Genomic DNA, 27,874 nt, shown 5'->3' with positions numbered 1-27,874 from the left:
TTCATTTAGCAAGTGCAAAGAAATGAGCTATGCAAGAATGTTCAGCAATATTGATTTGAAAATAATAACATTTTGCTCAGATTTATAGATGCTTCTATGCACCATTCTCTTTCGAAATATACTTTTTTGTTTTTTTCTTTTTCTTTTTTTTTTTTTTTTGCGTGAAAATTCATCTGGATAACCTTTATTTAGAGGGAGAAAGGTTTGGTTTTCATCACAACAGCAGTGATTCGAATTGGTTGGTCTCTACGTGTCTATACCTGTGGCTGAAATTTTGGCCAGTCACCACATTTTGAGAAAAAAGCTGTAGTTGATTGAATTTTTATGTCGCTTTGAATATTAAATCAGAATACTTTTAAACTATGATTCCAGATTAAACTAAGATTCCACATAGTTCATATGATACCAAGAAATGCTAAAACATTGAAACATTACCAGATACTGTATATATAGAACTATTTGACAATTGTATAATAAATCTCTATTTTTCTGTTTACCTCATAGAATGTGGATATAGTTATACATCTAATATTTTTGGGTAACTATTTCCATCAGATATGTAAATACAGTAACTGTAGACACAGATTACCATAATTGGTCATTTTATGTGCAATTATCTGATTTTCATACTTAATTGTGGGAACTGTACACAAAATTAGACTGCAATTGGCTGTTCATCTCTAGAGTTCTGTCCATGAGCTTTTGAAAATCTAAAAATAAATTGGCCCAGAAAGCCAACTGTATCCTGGGCCGCATCAAAAGGAGTGTGACCAGAAAGTCGAAGGAGGTGATCCTGCCCCTCTACTCTGCTCTTGTGAGACCTCACCTGGAGTATTGTGTGCAGTTCTGGTCTCCTCAGCATAAAAAGGATGTGGAAATCTTGGAACAAGTCCAGAGAAGGGCCACGAGGATGATGAAGGGACTGGAGCACCTCCCGTATGAAGACAGGCTGAGAAAGTTGGGGCTGTTCAGCCTGGAGAAGAGAAGGCTGCATGGAGACCTCACAGCAGCCTTCCAGTATCTGAAGGGGGCCTATAGGGATGCTGGGGAGGGACTCTTCATTAGGGACTGTAGTGATAGGACAAGGGGTGATGGGCTTAAAAGTAAACAGGGGAAGTTCAGGTTAGATATAAGGAAGAAGTTCTTTACTGTGAGGGTGGTGAGGCACTGGAAAAGGTTGCCCAAAGAACTGGTAAATGCTCCATCCCTGGCAGTGTTCAAGGGCAGGTTGGACAGGGCCTTGGGTGACATAGTTTAGTGGTAGCTGTCCCTGCCTATGGCAGGGGAGTTGGAACTTGATGATCTTAAGGTCCTTTCCAACCCTAACTATTCTATGATTCTATGCTTGTCATCTGTGTCTATACTTGTGGCTGAAATTTTGGGTGTAGAATCATAGATAAAAAAATTCCCAGTCTTGTATAGAGGATATGCTAAGAGACACTGGAATACATAAAAAGCATATCAGAGGTAGAACATTGCCTCCATGCAGTATTGTGATAGGACATATTTTAACCTGAATTTATGGTTTATGTAATGGAGAAAGACCACGTGGTGGTCTAAATAATGCTCGCGGATTACTAGTCATCAAGCCATGTCTGCCAATTGAAACTTATCAGTTTTCTACCTGGCTCTTCTCCAGCTTCTGTCTCGCAGTTTAGCAGGAAACACATTCCAGTCTCTGGGATCTTGTGTGGTTTTGCAGACACCTGAAGACTTTATCTGCAACATTAAATTTATCTGAATGTATTGATCTGTCTCTTCTGTCTCCAAGGTTCATCTGAGTCATTTTAAATTACAAGATGAGATAAAATTGACAACAGTGTTATTACAACCACAAACCCAATAATTTAGTTCTTGATTACAGAATTAGAAACATTGTTACTAGAAAGAAAAAAGTTGTCCCCCTTTTCACCTTTCTAGATATTATCATGCAACATGAATTTTCTTTTTCTAGCTAGCTTTTGAGTAAGAGGCCAGAGCCTCATTTCTCCAATTTTCTCACCCTGTCTTGCAAAAGACAAAGCTTTTTTTTCTACTTTCAGTTCTCTGTCCCCAGATCTTTATTCAGTTATTTCATTGAGAAATAAAGCCTATGGGTTTGGATTTATCTCATTGCTTTAGAATTATATTTCTAGCCTTCTTTAGTATCTTTTGTGAATTTCCATTAATTTTTGATTTCTTTATGTTACATTAGCTTACTGGCTTTCTACTTAGACAACATTTTCAAAACTGTCCCAACTTTTTATAAATCATATATCAGAAGAAGCATTGAATGTACACAATCTTAAAATTTATAGTGTCTAGCTTAAGTCTTCATAGAGCCTACATAAGATATATTAATAATATAAATGGTATATAAAATTCAGGGAACTCTATAAATAATTTTTCTTCCTCTCAGCCTGAAATTATTTGTCTGTTTGGGATTATAAGTATACAGGCAGAACTGGAAGAGAACAATTAAATAAGATACTGCTTATTCTCAATATTTATTTAAGATCATTAAATACTGTTTGGGGAAGAACTTGGGGAGCATCACTTTGTAATATAAAAACTTATACAATTCACAGCTTACAAATACTCATATGATATAAAACACACACATACATCTCCCTGGAGCTCTGAGAAAGCTAGCTGCTTATGTGATGTGCTGTCTTTCTGATATCTACAGTTGTTATTTGCTTACTTCATGCTTTGATTGTTGTCTTGATAGAAACTTATAGTGATGTATGAAACCAGCCTTGTGCCTAATACATTTTCATTATACAGTTTTCCTCTGTAATTTCACAACCCCAATAACAAACTGCTATGATTTAAAAGCTGTGTCCTGGGTTCAGTTGTAACAGTTATTTTTCTCCTTAGTAGCAGTTAAACTGAGAATAGAGACTTAAGTGTCAGAGTATTTCTAAGAGGAGGACTCAACTATGATTTCAAGAACAGTTGAATCAAGAAGGGTTACAGATTTCGGCATATCATGAACAACGAGGGTTTTGGGGGCAGGTTGTTAAAGATGGATTTGGAACAGTGTGGACATAGAGGGACCAAGTCTACTGGAGAGCTACAAAGCTGAAGCATTGATGTATTATTAGTAAAATTTTAGTGGAATAATTCTGAAGCATTTAACATACATTACCATACATTATATTGCAAACCCTGTCTGTAGTGATCTCATGGAGACAATTTATAGAAGCTGAGCAATTCTATTGTGTAATTAAACATGAATTTCTGAAGCTTTTGTTTTGTTTTAACAGAATAATGAAAATGAAACAGCGCTGCATTGTGCAGCTCAATATGGTCATTCGGAAGTAGTTGCTGTTCTGTTAGAAGAGCTAACAGACCCTACAATAAGGAACAACAAACTAGAAACACCTCTGGATCTGGCAGCGCTCTATGGACGTCTACGTGTTGTAAAAATGATCATCAAAGCATATCCAAACCTGATGAACTGCAATACAAGAAAACACACCCCTTTGCATCTTGCTGCACGTAATGGCCACAAAGCTGTTGTACAGGTGCTTCTCGAGGCTGGGATGGATGTCAGCTGCCAAGTTAGTGTGTAATTGCTTTCTTCCCTTCTTCCTTTCCTCATTTTTTAGTTTCTTTCCTTGCTTTCATGTATCATTAGAATATGACTCAATAACTTCTTACATTTTTTCTTTTAAAATACGCTTTCATTTACTTTATTAGAAATGCTGCAGGTGATATGTAATACAGATTTATTCTTTCCAAACCCACATGATGTGTTTGAAGGGATAACTCAAGAAACATACATGTCTTCAAAACTGAGTATATATTTTAACATTGTCTTGAGACAGGTGGATATACAAATCATATCCATCATTTATATAGGTGTCTATATATATATATTTTTGTTTACAAGGTTGGCTTTAATGATCCTAAGCTGATGTGCTAAAGCTATGGCTCTAAATGGTCATAGCAAACTGAAACAACTTTTGACTGAGGAATCATTTTCCAAAACTTTGATTTTCTGCTTTTCTAAACACCTGTTTAAATCTAAAAGAAAATTCTATAGCAATACACTCTTGCAGCTACTGACTCCAACCTGTTAGCTGTTTGGTGCGTCTAGTTCAATGCATAGTAAGTTATACTGGTGTAAAAGGGGTAACTTTAAGTAGACATAGATTGGAACAGATACGAGTTATAGCAGCAGTAATTTTTTTTTGTCCAATCCTTTGTAGTGGAAAGTGTCCAAGCCTTTTAACTACAGAGGACACAATTCTGTTATGTGTGAAGTCTTGCCTCAGTCTTAAAATTTCTCTTGATTTGACTGACAGCACTGAATTTGAAATTAAAGTACATTTTGTCTTCAGATTTAAAGTAGCCTTCTTGCTGTCTGGGTATATATAATATGTTTTGAATTAAGGTTGTTTCAGCTTTTATACATATTTTCAGACAAACCAACTAACCAAACATAATTAAATCTACTTTTGGACTCACATTCAGGCATTCATTACCAATAGATGACTTAATAAATCTTGTGACCCTTGCCTGAAATTTGACTAAATCTTAAAATAATGTTATGTGTTAGGTACATTTAATCTGGCAACTTTGTACACATAATTCCCTTTTATATAGAAGGTTTGTACCTGGATTACATGCATTTTTGTTATTTCTGGATTCTTCCATCAAGGTCACAATTTTCAACTTTTGAGAAAAGGAATGTAAAGTGAGAAAGGAAAGATAAATTAAAAAAAAAAAAAAAAAAAAAAAAAGACAAACCAGAAAATTAAAAATGGATAAACTCAAATGCCTTCAGAATGAAAACATGGTAAAATTGTTTTGCTACTTTTATTAGCTCTCGTATCTTTTGGGTTAGAGTTGTCACTGCTTTGAAATATTTCAAACTGAAATACTTTTTTTTCCAGGGGTTTGCCTACCTGTGTAGCTGCTTACCATTATGCTTCCAATTTAATTTGCTTTTGATTTTCTTTACCAGAAAGTGATACACTTTGAAAGATTAATACAAGCAGCTCTTTTGTTTCAGTTGTCCTTTACTATTACTACATCTTCAGTAATTCAGAAAAGTTTAATGCTAAAGTAACACACAACAGAAGCCTTCAGTACATGTTTCTGAATGTATAATTTATCTTCTATTTAGCAATTGAATGAGCAAAAAGTCAGAAAGAAGCTGGTGCCTGAATTGATACTTAAGAAATGGAATAATTGAAGAAAAATAGTGTTTGTTATGGCAGCTTACAAACTGACAGTTACATGGGGGTTGAATATTACACAATTCTTTTATGAAATGTGTTCTTCCTCTTATGTAATCAAGTTTATTTTAGCACTACTGTGAATTCTCCTAAACCATTTCTATCTATAGTTACACCAAAAATTTTTCCCTGGTCTACAAAACTACAGTGGCTGCAAATTTTATAGTCTTCTCTTAAGAAATATGAGATTCTTTTACTGCTGATCATCTGTTTGCCATCAGCACTAAAATTCTAGGACCTTTTTTTAAAAAAAATATTATTTAAGTAATTTATATTTTTATTTTTCTTTGTCATTCTTAGGATTTTTTCCCCCACTGGGTAATCTTGTTTCTTCTGTGTTTGTCCTACTTGCCATACAATTTATTTATTTTCTCACCAATATAAATATTCTCCATCACTATGTTCCTTTTCATTCAGCATCTTAGCATACTGGCAAGTTGCCTTTGCACATATTATTAGATTATTACTTCTATAATCTCTGAAAAATTCTTTATTGATGATTACTGGAAGCTTATTAAAGTAAGCAGAGCATACAATATCAGCCTGTTACTTAAAACTGAACTCAGCTCTTTTAATGTTAATTAAATTGCTCTGCATCACTGACTGGGAAAGAGTAATATGCAAAGTACAAGCCCATGTGGTAAATAAAATCGTACACATTCATACACATTAAATAAATTCAGATTATCAGTGGTAAAGAGCTCTCAGAATGTTGAGAGACAATTATAGAAGTAGCCTATCTGCTATTACTCTGTAATTGTACATATTTATTTGTTTAAATGGGAAGTTTACTTTAGCCATGTTATCTTTGCCTTCTGTACTTCCTGAGCACTTTTAATCATAGCAAATATTTGGACTAATAAAAAACACCATTTAATTTTTTATTGAATTAATCACACATTTTATTCATTTCCCAGGTCTATCCAATATCCTTCAATCTGAAATTATTTAGAAGTGGGCAATACAAATCTGCTTCATCTCTTTATGCTTTGAAGTTTTCATTTAAATTGAAACATATGAAAAATACACAGGTTTTGGGTGAGTGATAGATTTTGGGCCCTCAGTAACATAAGATACTGCACAGTTCAGTGTGTTTCATGTAAACAGTAATTTTATAATTGTAAATATTTTAAATACTTGGCCTCTTCTGCTTGTCCAGCTTTCATCTATCCCTATTTTCCTTTCCCATCTGTTCCCTTAATGATGGCAATTTCCATTGCTTGTCACTGTAGTTCTTCTGCAAAAAGCTATGCAGCTTCCTTTTTGCTGTCACTATGTACAAAGGATATTCCATGAATCAATTTGCAAAGCTAACATGCCATCCTTCAGATTATGTCTGAAATCCATATCAAAACTATAGTAAACTGCCTATGAAAAAGGACAAGTGACCTAATTACAGGGTCTTGCATATTTACATGGTTAAAAAATCTCCGATTAATAAAACCCTTGATGCTTTTATGTGAGCCTGCAAATTGTACACCAAGTTGACTCGTGTATCCTGGTGTCCCTACTGACAATGTCCTTCTATCCTTGCTTGCTTTGTGTGTCCAGCTGTGACATTGTACCTGTATTTAGCTGTAAGCTACTTGAGGCAAGGACTGGTGGCACAATTTGAGCTGTAGTTCTGTATATTTTATATACAGAAAACTTATACCAGGGAACCAATATCTAATCCTTTGGTGCAAACTCAAGCAGACTTTAGCTCATTATTAATCAAGAAATAACAGCATTTTTTTTCCATTAAATATCACTGTGAAAGAATTTCCAAGTTCAATGGTAGTGTTCACTTTGCCAGGAAAATATGATCCAAGACAATGAAAGCTTCAGGAAGTAAAGAAGTGAATATTGTCTATAAATCTTAAGTTTGCTTCCTGTAGCATAGACAAGAGCACATAAGTACACCATTAGAAGTAAAAAATTCTACTCGAAAACTCTAGCACATCTTAAATAGTATATAGATATTATTTGCAACTACATTTTTGAATCATTCCAATTTGTGTATGCTCTTTTGAACCAGAAACAAATCCACAATAAAACCCAACCTTATTTCTGCCTTCAAGTAGTAGGCCACATGTGCATTTACAAAGAGGTATATAGCTAGTCAGCCAGTCCTCCGAGTTTCTCTTGACCCTGTTCATCCTAAGGCTCAGCATTTTTCCTATGTTAGTGGAGTTTGGTAACTGAATTCTCTGGTAACAAGGACATTTCTGCCTTCTGGACAGCTTTTGGGTCGAGGAATCTGATTCAGTAGTTAGTTATTTGCTATTACCATGAAATTCTGCCTAGGGCTTTTAAGATTTATGTCAGCATTCATCTTCGTGACATCTCATGCAGAATGGCACAACTGCATCTTACAAGTGTACTTTAAATCTCCATATTCCCAGACTTAGTTTAGTTTAGTTTCATTGCAATATTTCCCTTTTTACTCAGAAAATCACCTATATAGTGGACAAATAGTTCCAGTGTTTATATGGCGTGACTTTCAAAATCCTCTTTCAAACAGTTTGTAATATATGTCTTATTTCTGGAATATGGCATTCATTAGCATTGTCTGATAGCTTGTACTAATAAAGCAAAGACTGCCCCAGAATTCAGGACACTGCAGCATGCCTGTAAAGCATTTCAGAGTCATGTTCAGATATGTCAGGAAATATCACAGTAGAACAGACCAAAAAGTGAGAAAGTATAATGAAAAAATTGGCATTTGGCTTTGGCTTCCTGTCCCAGCACTATGAATTACATATATAGGTGGCTCTATTCCCTTTATATGCATAACAAAACTTTGGTTCTGGATCTGAAGTTGCCCCAGATAGACTTGTTTTCCTTTGACATCTACAGGAAATTTCCTCTTCTCATGTTTTCATTTTATTTCTTATGAGATGTATGTTTTCACCAAGGAAGATATTACTTGCCTTTCCTCCAGTGGGGAATTTTAATCAATAGAGAGGACTGCTGCCAGTTCTGGCAATCATATCAGGATCTTATCTACTCCTTTACTGAGGAGTCTGAGGACAGATCCTCTTTCTTGTCCTCAGAGATTATGATTCAGCATGACAGAACATTAGTCTTTCTCAGTCACAGATGATGCCACATCAATGGATTCTAGATAGCTGTTTTCACTAATGTCCATTTTTCCATTAGAAAAGGTCCCTTCTTAATACAGAATTATCTCTATAACTTTAGTCAAGGTGCAGCTGGTCTCTATCTCTGCAGTTCATCCTCAGTTGGACTAAAATTTAGTACTCAGGACTTCTATAACATCTGAACCTCCGTGGATTTAATTGTTGTATACATCACTGATTATTATCCCAGGCAGAATCACACAATGGTTGAGGTTGGATGGGAACTATGGAGGTCATCTTGTGCAACTGCCCTGTTCAAGCAGGGTCAACTACAACAGGTTGCCAGGACCACGTCCAGGCAGCTTTTGAATATCCAAGGGGTGAGATTCTGCAACCTTCCTGAACAACCTGTACCAGTACTCAGTTACCTGCACAGCACAAAATGTTTCCTTAAGTTCAAACAGAATTTCCTATGTTCCAGGTTTTTGCTATTACTTCTGTCACTGGACACCACCACAATTGATGAGATCCCCTGTAAGCCTTCTTTTGTCTAGGCTAAAGAGTCCCATCTCTCTCAGCCTTTCCTTGGAGGAGTGATGCTTCAGTCTCTTAATCTTCTTAGTGGCTCCCTCCTCTAGCTCCTTATCTATCTTGTACTGGGGAGCCCAGAACTGGACACCCATCTCAGTTTTTCTGATTACTTCTAGATATCCTGTCATTCATTGCATGGCTGTTAACAGTTGTGCATTCTGATACAACTAATAAAAAATGAATCACTATTTTATTTGGGAGTTAATTTCCATAGTTTTTTTTTTTCTCATTTGACCACAAATAAAACCCTCTCAAAATCTAATTTTCTATAATGGGGGGGGTGGGGGGGGGTGGGGTAAGGTAGTTCAGCTGGGGATTCAATGACCTCTAGTAGTGCTTCTAATAGTGTTCAGCTACTGCTGAACCCAGGACAGCTGATGCTGATGCTATTGTATGGAAAGGCATTCCGTTCAGATTTTTCAGTAACAGCAGTATAAAATACTAAGAAGAGTAGCGTGTTAAGAGAGGTAATTTGTTTTTCAAAGCTGTAAATTTTACTTGAGAAAAAGTTCATTCATAAAAAATTGTGTATCACAGAAATCTGAAAAATTAGGTTCAAAGACATCTAAAGTAGAATTTAAATGATCAAAACATAGGCATCTGATGCTGTTGGAGGTGCCTTAGGGTATCCAAGATATCTGTATGGAGCAGATGTGCTGCAGATCAACTGTGAGCATGAACTGGAACATCAGCTGGACATCAAGTGGGATATCTTAGGGCATCTGTCACCATGCAATTGACCTTCTAGGGTGTGGTCCGATTTCAGATTAAAACACCTAAGTGTAGATGTCCACATGTAAACTGTCTAACTGCTGACAGCTATGTTCCACTGACGGTATTGACTAGGTTTTCACTGTCTAGAATAGGAGTTTAGAAATTTTTCACCAACAAAGGCTTGCTGACTGGAAGTTGTATTACATTCCTAATATATCTTCTTATATAGTTAGAAATTTTTATAGTAGAACTGACAACGTTTATGTTGTTATCATGAATAATAATAATAAAAATTATAGTAGCATTTGTTCTTGCCCATTCAATGTTTTTTTATGTGTAGATAAAATAGAGGGGAAAATAAATACTTCTTTTCTAAATGCATTCTTTTCAAAATTATTCATTGGTATTTTAATTTGCATTTTAAGTGTCACAATTTTTTTTTTCCTAGACAGAAAAAGGGAGTGCACTACATGAAGCAGCCCTATTTGGAAAGGTGGAGGTAGTACGCATTTTGCTTGAAACAGGTAAATCTGATTTACAGGAAACACTGAACAAATATACTTAATATTCCTGAACTGGCATGTGCCTTGGCAAGTTTTGATTATAGAATCATAGAATAGTTACGGTTGGGAAGGACCTTAAGATCATAAAGTTCCAACCCTCCTGCCATAGGCAGGGACACCTCACATTAAACCCTGTCACCCAAGGCTCTGTCCAACCTGGCCTTGAACACCACCAGGGATGGAGCATTCACAACCTCCCTGGGCAACCCATTCCAGGGCCTCACCACCCTTACAGTAAAAAACTTCTTCCTTATATCCAATCTAAACTTCCCCTGTTTAAGTTTTAACCCGTTACCCCTTGTCCTACCACTACAGTCCCTAATGAAGAGTCCCTCCCCAGCATCCTTATAAGCCCCCTTCAGATACCAGAAGGCTGCTGTGAGGTCTCCATGCAGCCTTCTCTTCTCCAGGGTGAACAGCCTCAACTTTCTCAGCCTATTTTCATATAGGAGGTGCTCCAGTCCCCTGATCATCCTCGTGGCCCTTCTCTGGACCTGCTCCAACAGTTCCATGTCCTTTTTATGTTGAGGACACCAGAACTATACACAGTATTCCAAGTTATACAAATTACTGTTGCCTTTCTCAGTCTTTGCAAATCTAATCACATGTATCTTTCCTTAAAAGAGTGTTCTTTTAGAATAAGAAATTACTATACACAGAGAACAAAAGGAATATTTTCACTAAGACTGAGAAACTCCATATATGACTCAGTGTATGCCTCTGTATTCTGAGAACAAAATGGGTATGTAAAATGTTGTTATTTGCTCTGAAAGACAGCCAAGAATATTTGATCTAGAGGCCAGAAGACTCATGTTCACAATTATTTTGTTCACTTAGCTATTCTTAATAAACACACCATCCTGCTTGCTCTATTGCCTGGATAAACTCTGAGTGCTTGTGAAGAAAGGGGAAGGCACTGTGTCTCTAAGAAATGCATTTGTCCAGAAATGACAGGAGAACAAGGATATATATAGAGTTCAACAAACCCATCTACTACATGATAAGAATTTCAGAATCATCGCAGGTAAATTACTCATCTAAACAACTGTCTTCTCAGATAAATGAAGACCAAAGAAAGTGAAAATATCTAGAAATTACTTCCCTGATATGTGAACTTCAATTACACTGAGCGATATCGTTGATCTTTATTTTCAGTGCTTGTGGGGTTATTATATAAGAAGGTATGACTTATTCACAGCTCATCTGAATCTCAGCTAGTGTATACGTGGTCTGAGATCTGTTTTCAGAAAAAAAGAGGTTCTTCCAAGATGCTTTCCTTTTTGGATGAGTAAGAAGGAGGCAGAAGGGGATCTCTAGCTGCCCTCAGAAAGGGAGGGCCTTTCTATATTAATTCACCTAAAAGAGGAAGGACTCGAGAACATCACACAAATATAGGAAGAGCCTATGTTTGAGCACAAATAAAGACTACCTTTTATAGATTACTACACATTATCTGCCACAGTGGAATTGTACAAGACAGTGGAGAGTCCTCACTGTGAACTCCTTCAACACCAGATGCTCTGCACTTCTGCAACACTTCCCACCTTCTACCTTTTCTACCTAAAAATCCCATATTCTCTCGTTCTGCTTCAAAAAAAAAAAAAAACAAAACAAACAAACACAACTTGGAAGATGTTTTAAGTAGCTACTGCAAAGGCAAGGTGTAAGTTGCTGTGTCTGGCCTCTGAAAATCAGCTGCTGCTGCTAATTAGCCCAGCAGTATTTTAATTTTCCTTTCAGTGAGAAAATAAGTATCTCTTTCTCACAAAACAAATTAGGAAACTCACCATCAGGTTAGGAAATTACAAGTGCTGCAACCTTTTCTGGTGAGTACAGAAATCCTTCCACGCAATCAGAATGTCCTCAGAGATCCTGCTTCCCCTGATTTCCTCTGTTCAGTGTCCCAAGAAGATTCTCATTCTTTACTTTTTATGAAAGCACATCCAAACTTTGAAACTACAACCAAAACTATCAGTCTTCTGCCATAAGGCAAACATTTCCAAAGTAGTCCCTACAAAACTAGGGTGGAGAGCATGCACTGTCATGTACAACAGGTTCTTTGAGACCTACCTGGAGTAAGCCTCAAACTTGCTTAAGGTTATGTTCACAGTTTGTGCCAAACTATTACTTTATCAAAAGTCTGAACAGTTGGAAATGCTCCAGCTGCTCATAAAGCCGTTTTACTGCATACGATCATTTCAGTCTGCCCAGCACGTGAATTTCATGCTTTTCACTGTGAAGTACAAAACTCTGAAGGTTAATAATTTCTTCAGTATTGTTCTCAAAACACATATTGTTACTATGGACTAGAAAATCCCCTGTGAATCAGAGCACTTTGGAGAGAATTAGAATTCAGGAATGTAGGAAAAACATTCAGAGAATTTTTTTGATTTTATAAAATATTTTCAGGATGGCTGTTTCTTTAGAACAGTTAGAATAATCCAATATTTAGTTAAGAAGCTTACTTTATATCCCCATGAATTACATGTGAAACATAACAGTCGATGTCAGCATGTGAATTTTAGGCTGCTCAAGCTTTAAGCAGAAATGGATGCTGTACTTCAACAGTAACACAGCTGTTAATCTGTTACTGCTTGCATTCAATTTGCCAGATAATTGAGTCTGATAAACCATATTTATAATCCAAAATACTTGGGGTTAAAAATTCCACCACAGATCATTTTCTTTTTCAGGAATTGATACCAACATAAAGGACAGTTTGGGTAGAACCGTTTTAGATATTCTGAAAGAACATCCATCTCAGCAGTCACTCCAAATTGCGGCTCTTCTTCAAGGTAAGTCATGTTCAGTTATACATTTTTTTAGAGACAAATCAGAATAGGGTGGATGAATATTAAGGTTTATGGTAATTTCTAATCTTTAAATATTTTGTTACACAAAAGAGTATAGTTTGAACTAAAAGGACAAAATTATTGTTTGCTAGATACACAACAATAAGTGGTTGAATACCTGAATTTCATAGTAAATGCTTTCTTTTTTTTGGACAATAGACACTAGCACTGTGTGTCACATAGTTATCCTTTGTACATTCTTCATTACAAAATCACATAATGTATTTCACTGCAGTTCCATTAAATTGTAATGGTAAACTGAAATTGAAATGCTTGATTTGTTCATAAATCACAACTATGACTGAAAGATGATGGCAAAGTTTCAAAAAAATTCTTTTTTTAATGTTTATTTTTTTCTTAAACAAAATAAATAAGCACACACACACCCAAGACCAAACAGGCAGTAACTCATCATTATAGCAAAAATAATACCATTTTGTTGTACATACATTTGATCTTATTCCTCATCTTGCGTTCATGGTGTCAAGACTGATTGAAGTCCACTGCTTACTTAAATTTGTTACTATAAAAGATGGAAGTAAAGTGGTGAAACATGAGCTAATACATAACTCAGTGTTAAAATTGTTCCTTCTATAGAATTGGTTCTCTGCATTTTTGGATTAGTCTTTCATTAACTGTGTTCGACAGATGAGTTCCCTGCAGGTGTCATTGCTGAACCTCCACCTGTATTGGTTATTCTCATCTTTAAATAAGCCATTTTAATCAGTTCATCATTGGTTCTACATATGAACTAGCTTATGCTTCAGTCTCCCATGTAACTGTATTTCATAAGAATATTTCCTGGAGAAAATGAGGTCATGTGGCCCCAATGTGTCCTTCAGGTTTTCTTTTCTGAATAACTTTCTAACTTGTTAACCAGCTTCTGTAAAGTTTTCCAGTGAGATGATGGACTGACGATATATAGCTCCTATAAGCATAATGAAAATTTTGCAGACTGGAGGAGAGATAATCTCTTAAGGACCAGATTTATGTTATAGCTGAACTGAATTAACAGCTTGGCTTGAGGTCTCCCTCTCTCATTCCTTTCTATTTTCTTTTTCCCTTTCCCCCATTCCCCACCTTCCTCTTCCACTACTTGCAGCTACACAGTTCCCTTCCATATTCCCTGCTTCCAGGAGATTTTAAAGTGATCTGATTCAGTTCATAAAACAGTAGTTAACTGTTCATGAAACTTTTTAATATTATGTAACAATAATAAAAATATTATTATGATAATATAAATATACATTTGTTTTAATGAACTTGCCTCCTATGTGATTCAGGTCCCAGAATTAGCTCTGTCCCAGGTAACTGGCAGAAATGTGCATTAAAAAGCGGAGAGGAAGATAACGGGTGAGGGAAGTAAGACTTCTGCTGTCAACAGAACGGAGCTCATAATCTGACTCAGGCTATATGGTGAAACTTCAGCCTCACTTAACATAGGCTCACTGTCCTCACTGAACATACGACTATGTAAAGGAAAAGAGGGTTAATATCATACTGAATCTTCTTCAGTGGCAGGAAAGGGATCAATCAGAGCTTCCGCTTTCTTGGACATCCAAATCAATGATCCTTCAGATAATAATCTAAGATACATTATAGTGTCCCACCACCAACTAAACTAGCTTTCATTTTAATAATTCTGTATTGTGCCATTTCCTCCTTAGTGTGATAATTTTGCAGTCTTAATCCCACTGATAAACAAAGTTGCTTCAAAGTACCCTTATCCTATGAAAAATATAGTGCCCAAACGCTCTTCAGGGTTTTTCATGTTGATGGATCAGTACCTGCCCTTAGTTTTTACCATAAAACAGAAATACATCAATTTCAAGGCTTTTTGGTGCTTTTAAATGCAATCTTTTTCACATGTATGCCTTGAAAATGTAAAGACTACTTAGTAGTTTTAGCTCATGGTAGTATGACAAAACTGTGCTTGTAATGAGCAGCTTTTTTTTTGCTCTGTCTGCCTTGGTCAGAACTGATGTGTAAGGAAGAAAAATATTTACAAGGATTCCATTCTGAGTTTTAAAACAACCTGAGGAGCCCCTATATAACTCCCTTGTGAAACCCACTGAGATTGTTTTTCATCAGGCAAAGGGTTTACTGAAGCTTTAACCATCAAAGGTTGTTTGAACTGTTGCAGGATTTAACGCTGCTGATGATACAGTAGACCTACCCTCCTCTAAAAAGCCAGTTGAATATACTTTTCACTGAAGTGTGGGCATTTATCCTGTCGTAGCTGTAATATCAGTGAAGCACTGGGATTTTGGGTAACCTGAATATACTGTAAATGAATTTGACTTCAGTGTGTAATAAGTTCCATGCAAAGAAAGGGCAGTTGCCGAGACAGTTAGTGGCTTCCAGAAACATTCCTGTTAAAGCTTCTGTCTTCAGATGATTTTCTAGAGAAGCTTATATGTCTCTTCATGTAGACTTACATGAAAAAGATATTAAATTATTGGTGTCAGACAGCTACTGACTAGATTTTGTAAGTTTCTTTCTAATTTTTGTTCTTTATGCAGTACAATGGAATTGAACTGATTTTTTCACATTGTTGCCAGGATAGAGTAAGAGTTTATCGCCTAGCATTCTCATTAATTTTTACCATTTCTCCCTTGCATTTTTATGATTGTTGCTGTACAGTTCATAGTAACACAGAATAATATCTGTTCCTGCAACAAAACATTAGCTTTCAAACTATAAAACAAAGGCTGAAAGATGCATATAAGAAGACTGTCAGAAATGGACAAGGAAATAACATGACTGGTATTCCTCGTGGGCCTGATTGGTAGTGTACTGTCTTATATGCAGAGGTATAACAGAGCTGTAAGAAAAGATTTGAAAGAAAATGAGTTGGTTTTGAGGGTATTTATCAGAAACTTATCTGGAGAAGAAATTTATGTCTCTAGAAGCAGTTCAGGGAGGCAGTAAATCCATTCAGCTGACACTAGAAGCTACCGGACTGGTAGCTTCCTGTGAATGAGGCCTCCAGAACAGAATTGTGAGTAGAAGTTTCTATTGGTGCTCTCACTTTTTTAAAGAATATTTACAAAACTCCTTTTTAGAGACTATAGGTTAAAAGGAAACAAAACTTTTTGCCGGTGAGGCTTTAGAAGTGATCCTATTGTTTTTGTGATCTTTACATCTTTCCTCACTATCCTGAGAAAACAGTAATTGAAGTTTCTGCAATTGTTTCTCTGTGTGTGTATTTGAAAAGCCTGCTGGGTTTGGTTGGTTGTTTTGGTTTGTTTGTTGTGTTTTTTTTTTTAATATTATGATGCATTATCTGATAGAAGGAAAGTAAATAAAAATATCGCTTTAAAGATCAAAATGAAAAAGGCTGAGTAAGATGTATGCCACCTGAATGTTTTTTTACTGCCTGGTAATTATAGATGAAATTGTCTTTCATATATGTCTCATCACTTTCTGTGTCTTGCTCAGGTCTGAGTTGCATGAATTCCATTAAAAATGCTTATTACAGTTTAAATTCTTTATGTGGTAATGAAGAAATAGCTGTTCAAGCATTATGTTCTCAAATTACAGAGAATGAGGATCCTGTGCCAACTAAGGCCAGTCTACTGGATCCATTTCATGGATGTATTGAAACAACAGCATTCAGTGCTGAAGCAGTTAACAGTATTGGCACTTAGGGCTTTATAATTAGGCATTGAAGATAAAAGGGATGTTGCCAAGGCTAGTAGGCCTAAAATTAAATCAACCAGCTGTGTTTTAGTTTTAGCACATGTGAACGTGACGCAGGTGCGTGCTATACCATCTTTAAGCTCTTTCCCTACAGCCCACTATGCTCTGTGTTAGAATCTCACTCTTTTACTATTTCTGGAAGCAGAATTCTTGTTATTATGAAAAAAAAACGAGATAGTAGATAAACAGATGAAAAATAACATGAGCCCTGGGAAGGCATGATAAGCTCTGCTGCATAGACTGTATGGAGTTGTAATGGAAAGCTGTTTCCTCTCTCTTGTGCACAAGCTGCTTAAGAACCTAGCATTGTTTGTGTGTGTTACTGAAATATTCATAAATGGAAAATGCATAAGCAGCTGTAGAACCAGAACTCCTTTCTTCACCCCTCTGCTTAAATAGCTTTGGTAGGAGTAGCAATGGTTTTCTTTTGTGTATTCTCACTCTCTCTTTTTCTCCCTCTCTTCCTGTGGACAAATAGATCTGCCATTCTTTTGAGTGCAGGAGGCAAGCTTCACTGGAAAGGTGGAGTTGGTTTCCAATGAAGGATTTAATTACAGCTGTGTGGGGTGAAAGAATTGGGATCTCAATCCCTCTTTATTTATTTTTTTTTCTGAGGACTTCTCAGCTCCTTTTATAGGCTCTAAAGTATTGACTATATTTCTGAATCAGTTTAACTGCTGTTGTTTTGGTGACTGAAAGTTTAGCTGCACCCTTACCTATTTCAGGATCATTGCAGTACTACAGTGCTTGTTTCTATTTATCTTTGCTGAACAAATGCACAAAAGTCAGCTTATGTGCCTTTAACTTAAACATCTAGTGATTCCTGGTTTCTTTGGGAGTGAGTTAAACTTGAGTCATTTAGAATCATCCTCTGACAGGTAGCACATGAAGCTAGCCCAGCCTCCATCTAAACTCAAGTCTGTCAGCTTAGCACACCTGAGGATAGCAGTTACCAGTTAGTTTTCTTTAACCGCTGCTGCTATAAAGAGGAGGGAAATTCGGCCATGAGGCCTCAGGTGGGCTCCTTCCCAGGGTACCAAGTCAGCTGTTTTGGGAGGAGCTTTTAGAGAGCTCATGGGTTGGGGCAGGACTCAGTGGATTTGCAGGATCGTCAAACACTTTCTGGGAGAGCCTTTGGGAAGGCAGAGAGTGCTCTGAAGGTTGCTAGGCTTCAGGAAGACACAGAGTGAAGGAGTTAAGGATCCCCCTGCAGGGGCATTGCCTGTGGAGGGGAGTGGTTTCCAAACCAGTATTATTCCTCTGATCTAGTTACTTGGAGAATCTTCTGTTTGAAGAGGTGAGCATTCAGATTTTTAGTCTGATAACATTTGGCTTTTTTAGAGTTTGTAAAGTCCCTTGACCCCTTTATGGAAGGTTGCTTTAGGGAAGAATTGTATGGAAATCCACCCCATAGCATGGCCAACAAAAAACAAAAAGGAAAGGAACTCATACTTCAACTAAAAAAAATAAAGTAAAATAAAAATATTTTTTCCCATTAAAAGGAAAAGTGAAAAGTTCTCTGAACCTAATTTAGCCATTACTTTAAAAGCCAAGGTTTATAAATAAAGCGAGAATCTTGACCCAGTCACCTCACTGAGGAATTAGGACTCAGAGGAGTTGAAGTTAAAGCCCTAGACCCTGAACTTTTGGTGTCCCTGAAGCTCAGCAGCAGCCTGAGGTGAGCTGGGCCATCTTCTCTTCATGGCTAATCTCCCTGCCTCTGGCAGCTCTGTGGGGAGCAGCTGTGTTTCCCTGCTTATGTGTTAACGCTTTCCTTTCTGCTTGGCTTTGGCCTAACTGGTGTTACCGAAACTGAGAAAGCTGGAGTTCCAACTCTTTGAACTTTGTAGTACTTGTTATCTTTGTTATCTTCTTGGGTTCATATTCCCCATTGATCTTATTCCCAGTGCTGTGTGGTAACTTTTCTGCTATTATGTTTTCTAATGCATGTCACTTTAGATTGAGGAGGTCTATATCAAAATCTGGTAACTGTAATGCTACTAAGCATGCAGTTATTGAGATTCTTAGTATTAATCCTTAGTCAAAGGTAATCTTGTGATTTAACAGAAGTAAAATACTCAATTTTTCCCAAAACAGTATGGTGAGGAGACATCTCTGAAGTGTGTATTAACATATGCTCCCTTCACCTCTTACATACTAGTCATGCTGGCTGTCTTTGAAACATCAACGGGATGACAGTAAGCTAGGAAGTGGTAAGAATCTCTTGGGCCATGTCCCACATGCCCTTTGTTCTGCCCTACCATAGGATGATAGTCTTTTCTCTAAACTCAATGAGATCACAGCTGGAGAAGCTGTTCTTGTCATTAAGTGGTATAATTGACTCAGCTTGGCTTTCTTGTGAATTATCTTTATTTTTTTTAGGAAGAATGATAGAATCAAGAGCAGTCTCTCAAGTGCACCATAGTCAGAGCAGATGATGGTAGCAGTATCATCTTTGCCAATAAGTTTGGGCAGGCTTTGAAGATGAATTTCTAGCCAGCTGCAGGTGAATATAATTTGGTTGCTGGTGGAAGCATCTGCTACTTGTGTGTACTTTGGCTTTTGAAATAAATCACCTGTTTTCTGTCTGTTTCTTTGATAAAAAATAATGGGTAAGTATACATTTACCTAGACTACAAGCCCCTCACAAGAGAGTCCATGTCTTTTTTTCTCTCCTATGTGTCTGGTAGAATTTTTAATAGCACAAAACCAAATTGGGAGTTGAGGTCCTATATTGTAAGTGTTGCACTCTTGCAAGGATGGCACACTGCTGGCCTGTTTTAAACTCATACACCATACCTTGTGCTGAGCTTTTTGTAGAGGGTTTTCTGGAAGGAGCTCTGCAGTTTTTAGCATAAATATTTATGGAACTTCATTTGAATTTGGGATTTCCTCCTCAGTACTAGCATTTAGCAGGAAAGTGCATTGGTCTGAAAGTGGAGCCTGTCAAAGAATAAAAAGAGTATTGTTTGAAAAGCTCGTTCTTATATGAATATTGGACAACAAGGTTAAAGTCCTTCACAATTTCCCCTGCATTTTCTTTTCTGGTAATATCTGTATTGATCCAGTAATTTTAAGACTCCCTCTTGGTAGAACTTCAGTTTAGGGTTGCTTCTTGACAGTTGTACAACTAGAAAGCAAACATTTCTAGGCATTGTTCCTTTTTCTTTGTGTCTAGCTTCCTTTTTAGTTCTCCTCCATCTTGCACATTAACTCAACAAATAATATAGCTGACAGGGCTGGAAAACATTCTGGAACATTTTGTCATGCTGCTGGTTTTCTTATGGTCTCTTAGAGCTAATCTTTGTTTCTTTGTTTTCAGCACTAGACAAAAAAATTAAGTGCCTATTTTCATGTGAAGGAATGTATGACATATTATCCAGGGGACCATTGCAACCATCAAACTTAGTAAATGACATTTTCAAATCATACATTCTTAAGACAAAATACAAACAACAAAACAAACAACAACCTGCAAAGCATTCTGAAACTGCATGCTGTTTGCTGCCATTTCCAATTTCGTTTTCTCAAATGTCTATTTTATCACAGATTGTATTTGGGTTTGGGGAATTGTTATTTAATCAGGAATAACAGCAAGCTAAACAAGTGTGTTGTAGACTGTAGAAATTAAATGAGTGAGATTTCGCTTCCCCAAAACTGTTTAGCCCTTCAGTGTGATATTGATGAAAGCAGTTATTGTCGTTCACTTTTGTGTTTGTTGCAACATGCACTGTTGTGTTTACTATCTGGTATCAGAAAGAACTTCCTTAAGCAACTTCAGAAAATCAAGAAACTGCAGATGTAGTATAACTGCCTGAAGTGAGAAATGGTCACTCTGATGGGAAAAAGAGTGTCACTGTTGCATAAATTAATTTATAATTTTATTTTTGTCCTATAATAACATTCATTAAAGTCTTGGTGTTCCATTGAGGTAGCCTGTGTACAAAGGCACATGAAAATAATGTATATATTCACACAAAAAATAATAGTAATAAAGTGGAAATTTAACATGTTCATCATTCCATGTTTTCCTGCTTTTATAAACATCATCATGAAGGTGGAACAAGGGAATTCTCAAGGAGGAAAAGCACAAAAGGAATACTGCTTTTTAGGCTGCTGGTTTTAACTAATTTTTTGAGACTGCATTCTTTTTTTGTCATGTGCTATATGTGTGCTGCGAGTACAATATTTGTTTTTCTTTGCAGTATAAATATATCTACTTACTGTGAACCTGAATCCTGAATATTTTAGCTAAAAACTCTTCACAAATGTAGAACAAAGAAAACTGAACCATAATAATAAAATGGAACAGTTACATAGGTGTTTCAAGGAGACAGAAAAAACACAGGGATAGTTGCAACACATTACTCCTATAATGAGATTTTTGTAGCGGTTTCAGCAGATTAAAAGACTGGCCATTATAATGTTCTGTAATGCTTCCAATAAATGATTACCTTGCAGTAGTGTTTATGAATAATTACAAGGGTTTAATATGAAAATCTAGAAAGGTTTAATGAAAAATGAAGTATCAAATATAATTTTAATTGCAATAAGCCCCTTAATTCAGGAGTTTAAGTGTATGTATATCTTTAAATTGCAGAATATATGGAAACAGGAAATGCAAGTATTTCAGAGGAGCGCCCACTGGAATGCGCAGAACATCAGTCTTGCATTTTGTCCCCAGAAGTTTCTCCGTCTCCAAAGGCTAAAAGTAAATACATATACTCTGTGAACCAGAAGCTGTACTGAACTTCTCTTTAATATTAAAAGTATATTGCTGACACATTTATACAAACATACAAAATGAAAAAGAGAGGTTAAGAAAGTTATTGATATTGAGAAGCTTTATTCCACCATGGATTACCTATCCTGACTACACACACTGTAATCCATGTCATACAGGAAAGCAAAGAACTGTATTCTCAGAAATGACAAATCATTGATGGATTACAATGTGTTACATTACTTATCTTAAATCTTTTTAATTTATCTGACCTTACACATTTCATAATCAAGTAAAACCAAAGGATACTAAATTTGTTGAAATACTCTGCAGGCATCGTTCACATTCAGGTTAAAGAGTGAATCTTTATCTTTCCCAGTGAGTACCTCTTCCAATTGTGTTACATTTGGATGACTCTTTCAAAAATCATGTGTGTGCTGCTGTTTCTATTCTTCTAACGTATCTTGCATATACCATGACCATCACTGTTGTGTGCACATGCTTTCATCTTACGTTTTGGTTCACCCTTTACACACCAAAGGGCATTTCCTCTGTGGTGTCATCCTCCTCTTCCATGAAAATCATCTTCCTGTAAAACCAAACCTGATTTCTGCCTTCTCTAATCATCCAAAGTAAATGTAATTGACTGCTGGCAAATAACTAGTCCTTTTTTTTGTTGTTGTTTTTAAATGTGTGGGGTTTTGGTCATGGTTGGAGATGGGTGTGGTTTTTGAACTTTACAGGAAGGGTGTTTATTCATGAGAAAACTAAGCTTACTGCTGCACACCAGATTATGATCTTTATGGTGACCGTAAACAAATGCTTCAGTTTCAGTCATGTTTCCCATTGGGGTTCTCAACTGACAGATGATGTATGAAGATAAATAGTTCCTTTGAGATTAGTAGAATCATGAAGTTAACTAACCTCTGCAATAGAAATGCCTGTCCTGAAATTAAGTAGTAAATATTTTTAAAATGCATTTTTCTTCTTAATGGTAGGGTCATGAATCTTACACTCCTTGTTTCCACTTTGAAGGGATCAATAGTGTAAAACATGCTGTCTGGTTTTGTCTACTGCATAATCTGTTTCTAAAGGAAAGAATTGTAGTTGATTGTGCTGCCCATCCATCTGTTTGCCATTTCTCTGACAATCTCATTTCAAATAATTTAAACTGAATTTGGAAGAGGGATAGCAGTATCAATTACCTTTCTGTGGCTTTTGTGAAAATAGGTAGCTAGATAGATGAGAGACCTTAATTAGCACCTGCACTGAAAGAAATAAGGAAAATTTATCTTTTATGTATTTGTTCTGGTAGCAATGAGCCAGCCAGTTAGCATACACTTAACAGGTCTGTCAGTATCCTTGCATCCTTGCAGTTCCAGTTTTGTCACATAGAATTCATTCTTGCCCAGTAAGAAATATTGCAGGCTGGATGTGGGAGAACGTGGGATTGGGGGCACAAACATAATTCTGTAGGAAAAAGTAGTCCTGCTCCTTTTCAGGGCACTGTATCATAATTTTAGACTAGTTCTTGATATTTAGGTATTTTACTTACAATTTTTAAATTCTTATATTAACCTGGAATAATTTTAATTTTCTAATTAAAAAAAACCCAAACTGATTAGATCTCTGTTTCATGTAAAAGTTTTGTGCAGAGTTACCATTGGCTAAGAATAACAAACTGTGAATGCACAATTTCTGTTACTTAGATATTAAAAGGCAATGAGATGTTTTTAATTATTAGCTTCTGTTCTTGGGCCTGACAGTTTCAGTCATTAAATGGCTATAGTTGTAACTTTAAAAAATATTGTGGAATATTTATGTTTACCTAGCATAAAACCAGTGACTATGTAGAAAACACAAAACCAGGCTAGACCACGCTCACATAATCTTCTCTGGGGCTTCTTTAGTTACGTTAATGTACCTGTGTGTTGTATGTATGCTGAGCTTAATATGCTCACTCTGTTTTTTCCTTTTCAGCATTTTATTCCTGAAGATGGAGTAAAATGGATTTTTTGCTGTATTTTATCAAGTCTAAGGACTGTAGTTTCCAAGCATATGACTCTTGTAAACCTAGTAAAGAGAAGGTATTTCTTATTTGCCCCTGGAAAAGCTTGGCTTTCACTCACTTTTTCATTGCTGTTACTGAAGGTAGCTGTATAACACACTTGTAGTAGATTATCAGAACCTCATGCAGTTGTTCATAACAAGTAGCTTTTTACTTTGCGAGGGTCTTGCTGCTGCCAGTGGGCTATTTGCAGAAAAGTTAATACTCAATGTGATTCTAATACTTATTACTACCGGTATTTCTAATAGTGACCCTCAGTTAGTATAGACATATAAAGCCCATTGTCTTACTATTCTGTTAGATTTCTGAGCTAAAGATATCTGTTAAATTAAGGAGGGAACATGAAACACAATACTGAATGCACTAAACATGGTTTTCTGATAGGCTGCTGTAGGGAGGCGTGTGGGTTTTGCCCAGTATAACCTTCCACCATTCCACGTAATCCTGGGAAAGCGAACAAGAATTTCTTATAAAACATAGCAACCTTAATGGGAAAGATGTGCGTTCTCAGAAACTCAGTTCCAGACTACTTACAGTTTATGGAATCTGTATTGTAGTGTATTAATTTTCACAGTAGCCAGTGTGAACCTGATGGAGAGTACTGCAGAGTGGCACTGATTTTGTATGTTTGTAGAAACTTTCCTTTCCTGGATTAATTTTGCATCCTTGGATAATTGCTATTTCTAGACAATTATGAGGATTAGGAAACAAAGAAAGGGTAAGTATATACTGTAATTTATCCTAATTAAATGCAAGGTACAGGGGACTGCAGAAGCATGTAGATTACCTCCAGTGATTCCCATTCTCTAATGAGATGCTATTATTTTTGAGGTGAGAATTGTGCATGAAGATCACTGTTTAGATTCTAAGGCATGGAATATAACACATACTTAATACAATTTAAAGAATGTGCATTTCCTTTTTAGGCATAAATTACCCCTGGTATTCTAAGTATTGACTAATGGTGTTTGTTTTTAAAGGTGAAGCTGTGACTGGAGAATTGTCAAAGCTCTTAGATGAAATCAAATTATGCCAAGAAAAGGAGTACTCTTTTGAAGATCTGTCTCATACAATATCAGACCATTATCTGGACAATTTTAGTAAAGTATCAGAGGAAGAACTTATGACCAGTGGAAGCCAAACCAAGCTTAATGTAGTAAGTAAGATGGGATACAAAGACTATATATTCAGTTATATCTCCTTTATTTATGGCACATTCAAGAAAGAAATAGTACAAGAGCGAGACTAGTACAAGTCTAACATTGAGTTAGAAAAAAGTAATTTACCCTATGCTTCTTGCAGATTTAGGATGTAATGTTTCCCTTACTTTGCAAAGATATTGCTTACCACACCTCAAAATGGTTTTTCATGGCACTGCTAATATGACTGAAAGTTCAGGTTAGTTATTGAGTGTGGGCGGTGCAAAGAAGGGGTTTTTGAGAAATCAGCTGAAATTGGTGTGCTCAGTACTATACCAAAGACTAAATACTTGCAGAATCTCATCAGAAGTGCCCCTCAAAAGAAGCAGCTAAGCATCTTCAGTTATGATCCTTCTATATTTTATTGCTATATAGCTTTCCCAAGCCTACTGGTATTAAAGACCAAGTCTCTAATACTCAAAATTGTTGTGGTTGTGATAGTTCAGTGATTTCCAACTACAGTTGAAAATATTACTTCATTAGCATTAATCCTGTGAATAAAGTGCTCTAAGATTCATTTTTTCTTTACAGTATAACAAGGCTTTTTTTCTTCCTTTTTATTAAATAAAAAAAATAAATTGAGTTGTCTTCTTCAGTAAGTAAATTTAATGGGGTTGCCCCGGGAATAAAGCACAGTACAGAGGGAAAATGCTAAGTGCTAAATTTCAATTAATGCTTATAAGTTAAGAAAAATTATGCTTTATTATGTGAGGAGAAAGCATGGCAAGTTAAGGATTTTTATGTTCTAGAGGATTTATTACAATAAATGTAGACAGAACAAGATCTACAAAGATTGTTAGCTGCCCTGAAATGCAGTAGATACTTCTGTAAAGTCCTGCTAGCTGTTTGAATGATTAGATATATAACCCATATTGAAGTCAGCCTGAACAAGCTGCTGCTGATCCCATTTAAGCATTTTTGCGCATCTCTCTTGTGTCTCTCTGTATTTAGGTGCTAACTGCTATTTAAATCTGCTCAGCTGCTGTTCTGCAGAAAATGCAATCCATATAATTCTGTCTACTCATACTGAATTTTTTATAGACTGAAACAAAATACAATGTGAATGGGAAATATTCAGACACTCCTATCTGTAATTTATGTGCAGCAGGCAGATACAAAGATAAATTAGGCAATAAACTATTTGAGATTTCACCTATTCATATACTGAATGTGAAAATAGGTGTGAAAACAAATCTTCAAAAATGAGGACTGTTTAAAACATATTGTTGCTAGAGTAAACACAACTATCCAGGCCTATATGGAGAAAATTCTTTGCTGTGATGTAGGATTTTCCTGTTTGATCTAAAGCATCCATATCATTTTTTAAAAGTATTTTAAGGTCACTCAGTCTGTTCAGTTGCTACCTGGCTTCCTTGCATCAAAAAGAGAAGTTGCTCTCAGTTTCAACATGCCTTCTTTTGGTTTTGGGGAAGTGCTGCCTTCTCTTGGTGTACACACGCCCTGTATAGTGATGCATTATTTGAAAACCCACATGTGCTGTAAGGAGCTATCAAAGAGTTCGGGTAGAAGCACTAAAATGAAGAGATATGTTTAGCTCTGAAAATGGTTACAAAGGTGAATGCTGCAAAACTACTCTGGGGGTAGGATCAGCAAGTGTGGTGGTGGAAGTGTGACAGTAGGGTGATGATTGAAGAAACTTAAATGAATATTTATGTATAAGAACATGAAGATACAGAGAGAAAGAGAGAAGTGGAGACATGTATAGATATGGAAAGTCAGAAATAGATTCCTTGGATGTGTATTAAAGAAGAAATTCTTACAGCTTCTTTTGACTAGTTTTCTCCTTCCTGGGAAGCTTCCATAAAAATCTCAGTAGGGTAAGTGGGGTCTTCCCTACTGACTGCATTCATTCAGTTCGCATTCATTGCTGCTACACATGCCCAGACTCTATGGAGGCAGGGGCAGCATAGGAGTGTGGTTGCACTGGAGCACTGACTATTTCTGCTTGCAGAACCAAGTGAAGTATTTCCTTGTTACCAGCTCCAGCACGGGACTGATAACTGCACCTGCAGTGGCTCTGCAAGCAAGAAGCTACTTCAAGTTACTTCAAGTTCAGATCAGCAGTTTTCCCCTAACTTTCATTGCTGACTGTGCCAGCAGCAGCTCTGAAAAGGTGTAGAAGTTGGGTCACTGGTGGAAAAGTGTCAGATGATGCCATTTCCTGGACAAGTGTTGGTTCCAGACTAGTACAGGATTGTCAGCTTTTCCTGTAGTTGATCTGCACAGGTTCCAAAATCTAAGTCATGACACTTCTTAACCGTTATGAAGATTCTGCAAAGGAACTGGCTGCTAGGAGACAGTTTTTGCTGTTGTTCAGAGAAATAGGAGGCCAATTCTGGGGAACTTCCTTTTGGAATAATAGCTTGTGGCTCAGTACCTCAGTAAGATGGAGCAAGGAGCATCAGGAGCCACCCCCTGAGGATAGCATGGGCATATGAAAAAGAATGCATAAGGAAACAGCATGTGTTTTAAAAATTTTTTTTAATAGATGGCTCTTTTGAAGATGGTCAAATCAGCTGTGGTACTGCTCTGGCTAAGGTTCAGATTGATTCAGGACTGCAAAAAGGAATCATAGAATCATGTCTATTTAGGAGCCACAGCCTGGAGTTCTTGCCTGAATTGAAGTGTTAACCTGCTTCATTTGAAAGAGCAGGGTTCATTGTTTATGCTTAGTGTAAGGGTAGTGGGAATGCCTACCATTGACAGTAAAATGTTTCATCTAGGAAGTGAAAGAGTGGTGTTTAGTTCACTCTGCGGCATGAGGGTGGATTTTAACATTGCTTTCATAGTCTCCCAAATAAAAGGACAGAGCATCAATCTTTTGATCCCCTCCTTTCTGGATTTTACAACCACTGGAAAAAAGTACCAGTGCAATCTTGAGAGCAGGACTTAGGACTTCCTACTCACTAGCAAATTCTGCTCGTTTTTCTGGCCTCCAATGTCTTTTGTTGTTTATTGATCAGTAGTACAGCACCTTTAAAGTACTACATTTTCTTTTGAAGAAGTTATGGGTTGGAACTCTCTTAGCTCAAGGACAGAATTCAGTCCATTCTTCCATTTCCTGAGTTATTGGAAAATTAGTCATCCAGCCATGCAGCAGGTTGTTTTGGTACTTTGGACAAAGGGACTTCCTTCTGTTCATCAAAGTTGG

General features: G+C 36.5%; 1 protein-coding gene across 10 annotated transcripts in view; it reads left to right on the top strand.

Moving 5' to 3' along the window:
• The window catches only part of ANKS1B (ankyrin repeat and sterile alpha motif domain containing 1B), a 425,238-nt gene that overhangs the window by 56,391 nt on the left and 340,973 nt on the right, over nt 1-27,874 (top strand). For 8 of the 10 annotated variants that reach the window (XM_061357113.1, XM_061357101.1, XM_061357080.1 and 5 more), the window contains exons 4-8: nt 3,249-3,545; nt 10,044-10,119; nt 12,852-12,953; nt 21,313-21,423; nt 24,484-24,659. In XM_061357113.1, the coding sequence (XP_061213097.1) occupies nt 3,249-3,545; nt 10,044-10,119; nt 12,852-12,953; nt 21,313-21,423; nt 24,484-24,659 (762 nt within the window). Of the gene's footprint in view, nt 1-3,248; nt 3,546-10,043; nt 10,120-12,851; nt 12,954-21,312; nt 21,424-24,483; nt 24,660-27,874 lie in introns of those variants that run through there. The other 2 variants (XM_061357107.1, XM_061357127.1) reach the window with 2 other exon arrangements.

Source organism: Neopsephotus bourkii, unplaced genomic scaffold (assembly GCF_033783945.1).
Source record: "Neopsephotus bourkii isolate Nb327-2 ecotype Australia unplaced genomic scaffold, CSIRO-AGI_Nbou_v1 NB_107, whole genome shotgun sequence".
Taxonomy (NCBI): domain Eukaryota; kingdom Metazoa; phylum Chordata; class Aves; order Psittaciformes; family Psittacidae; genus Neopsephotus; species Neopsephotus bourkii.
Note: the sequence above shows the minus strand (reverse complement) of the source record. Positions and strands in the feature narration are given on the sequence as shown.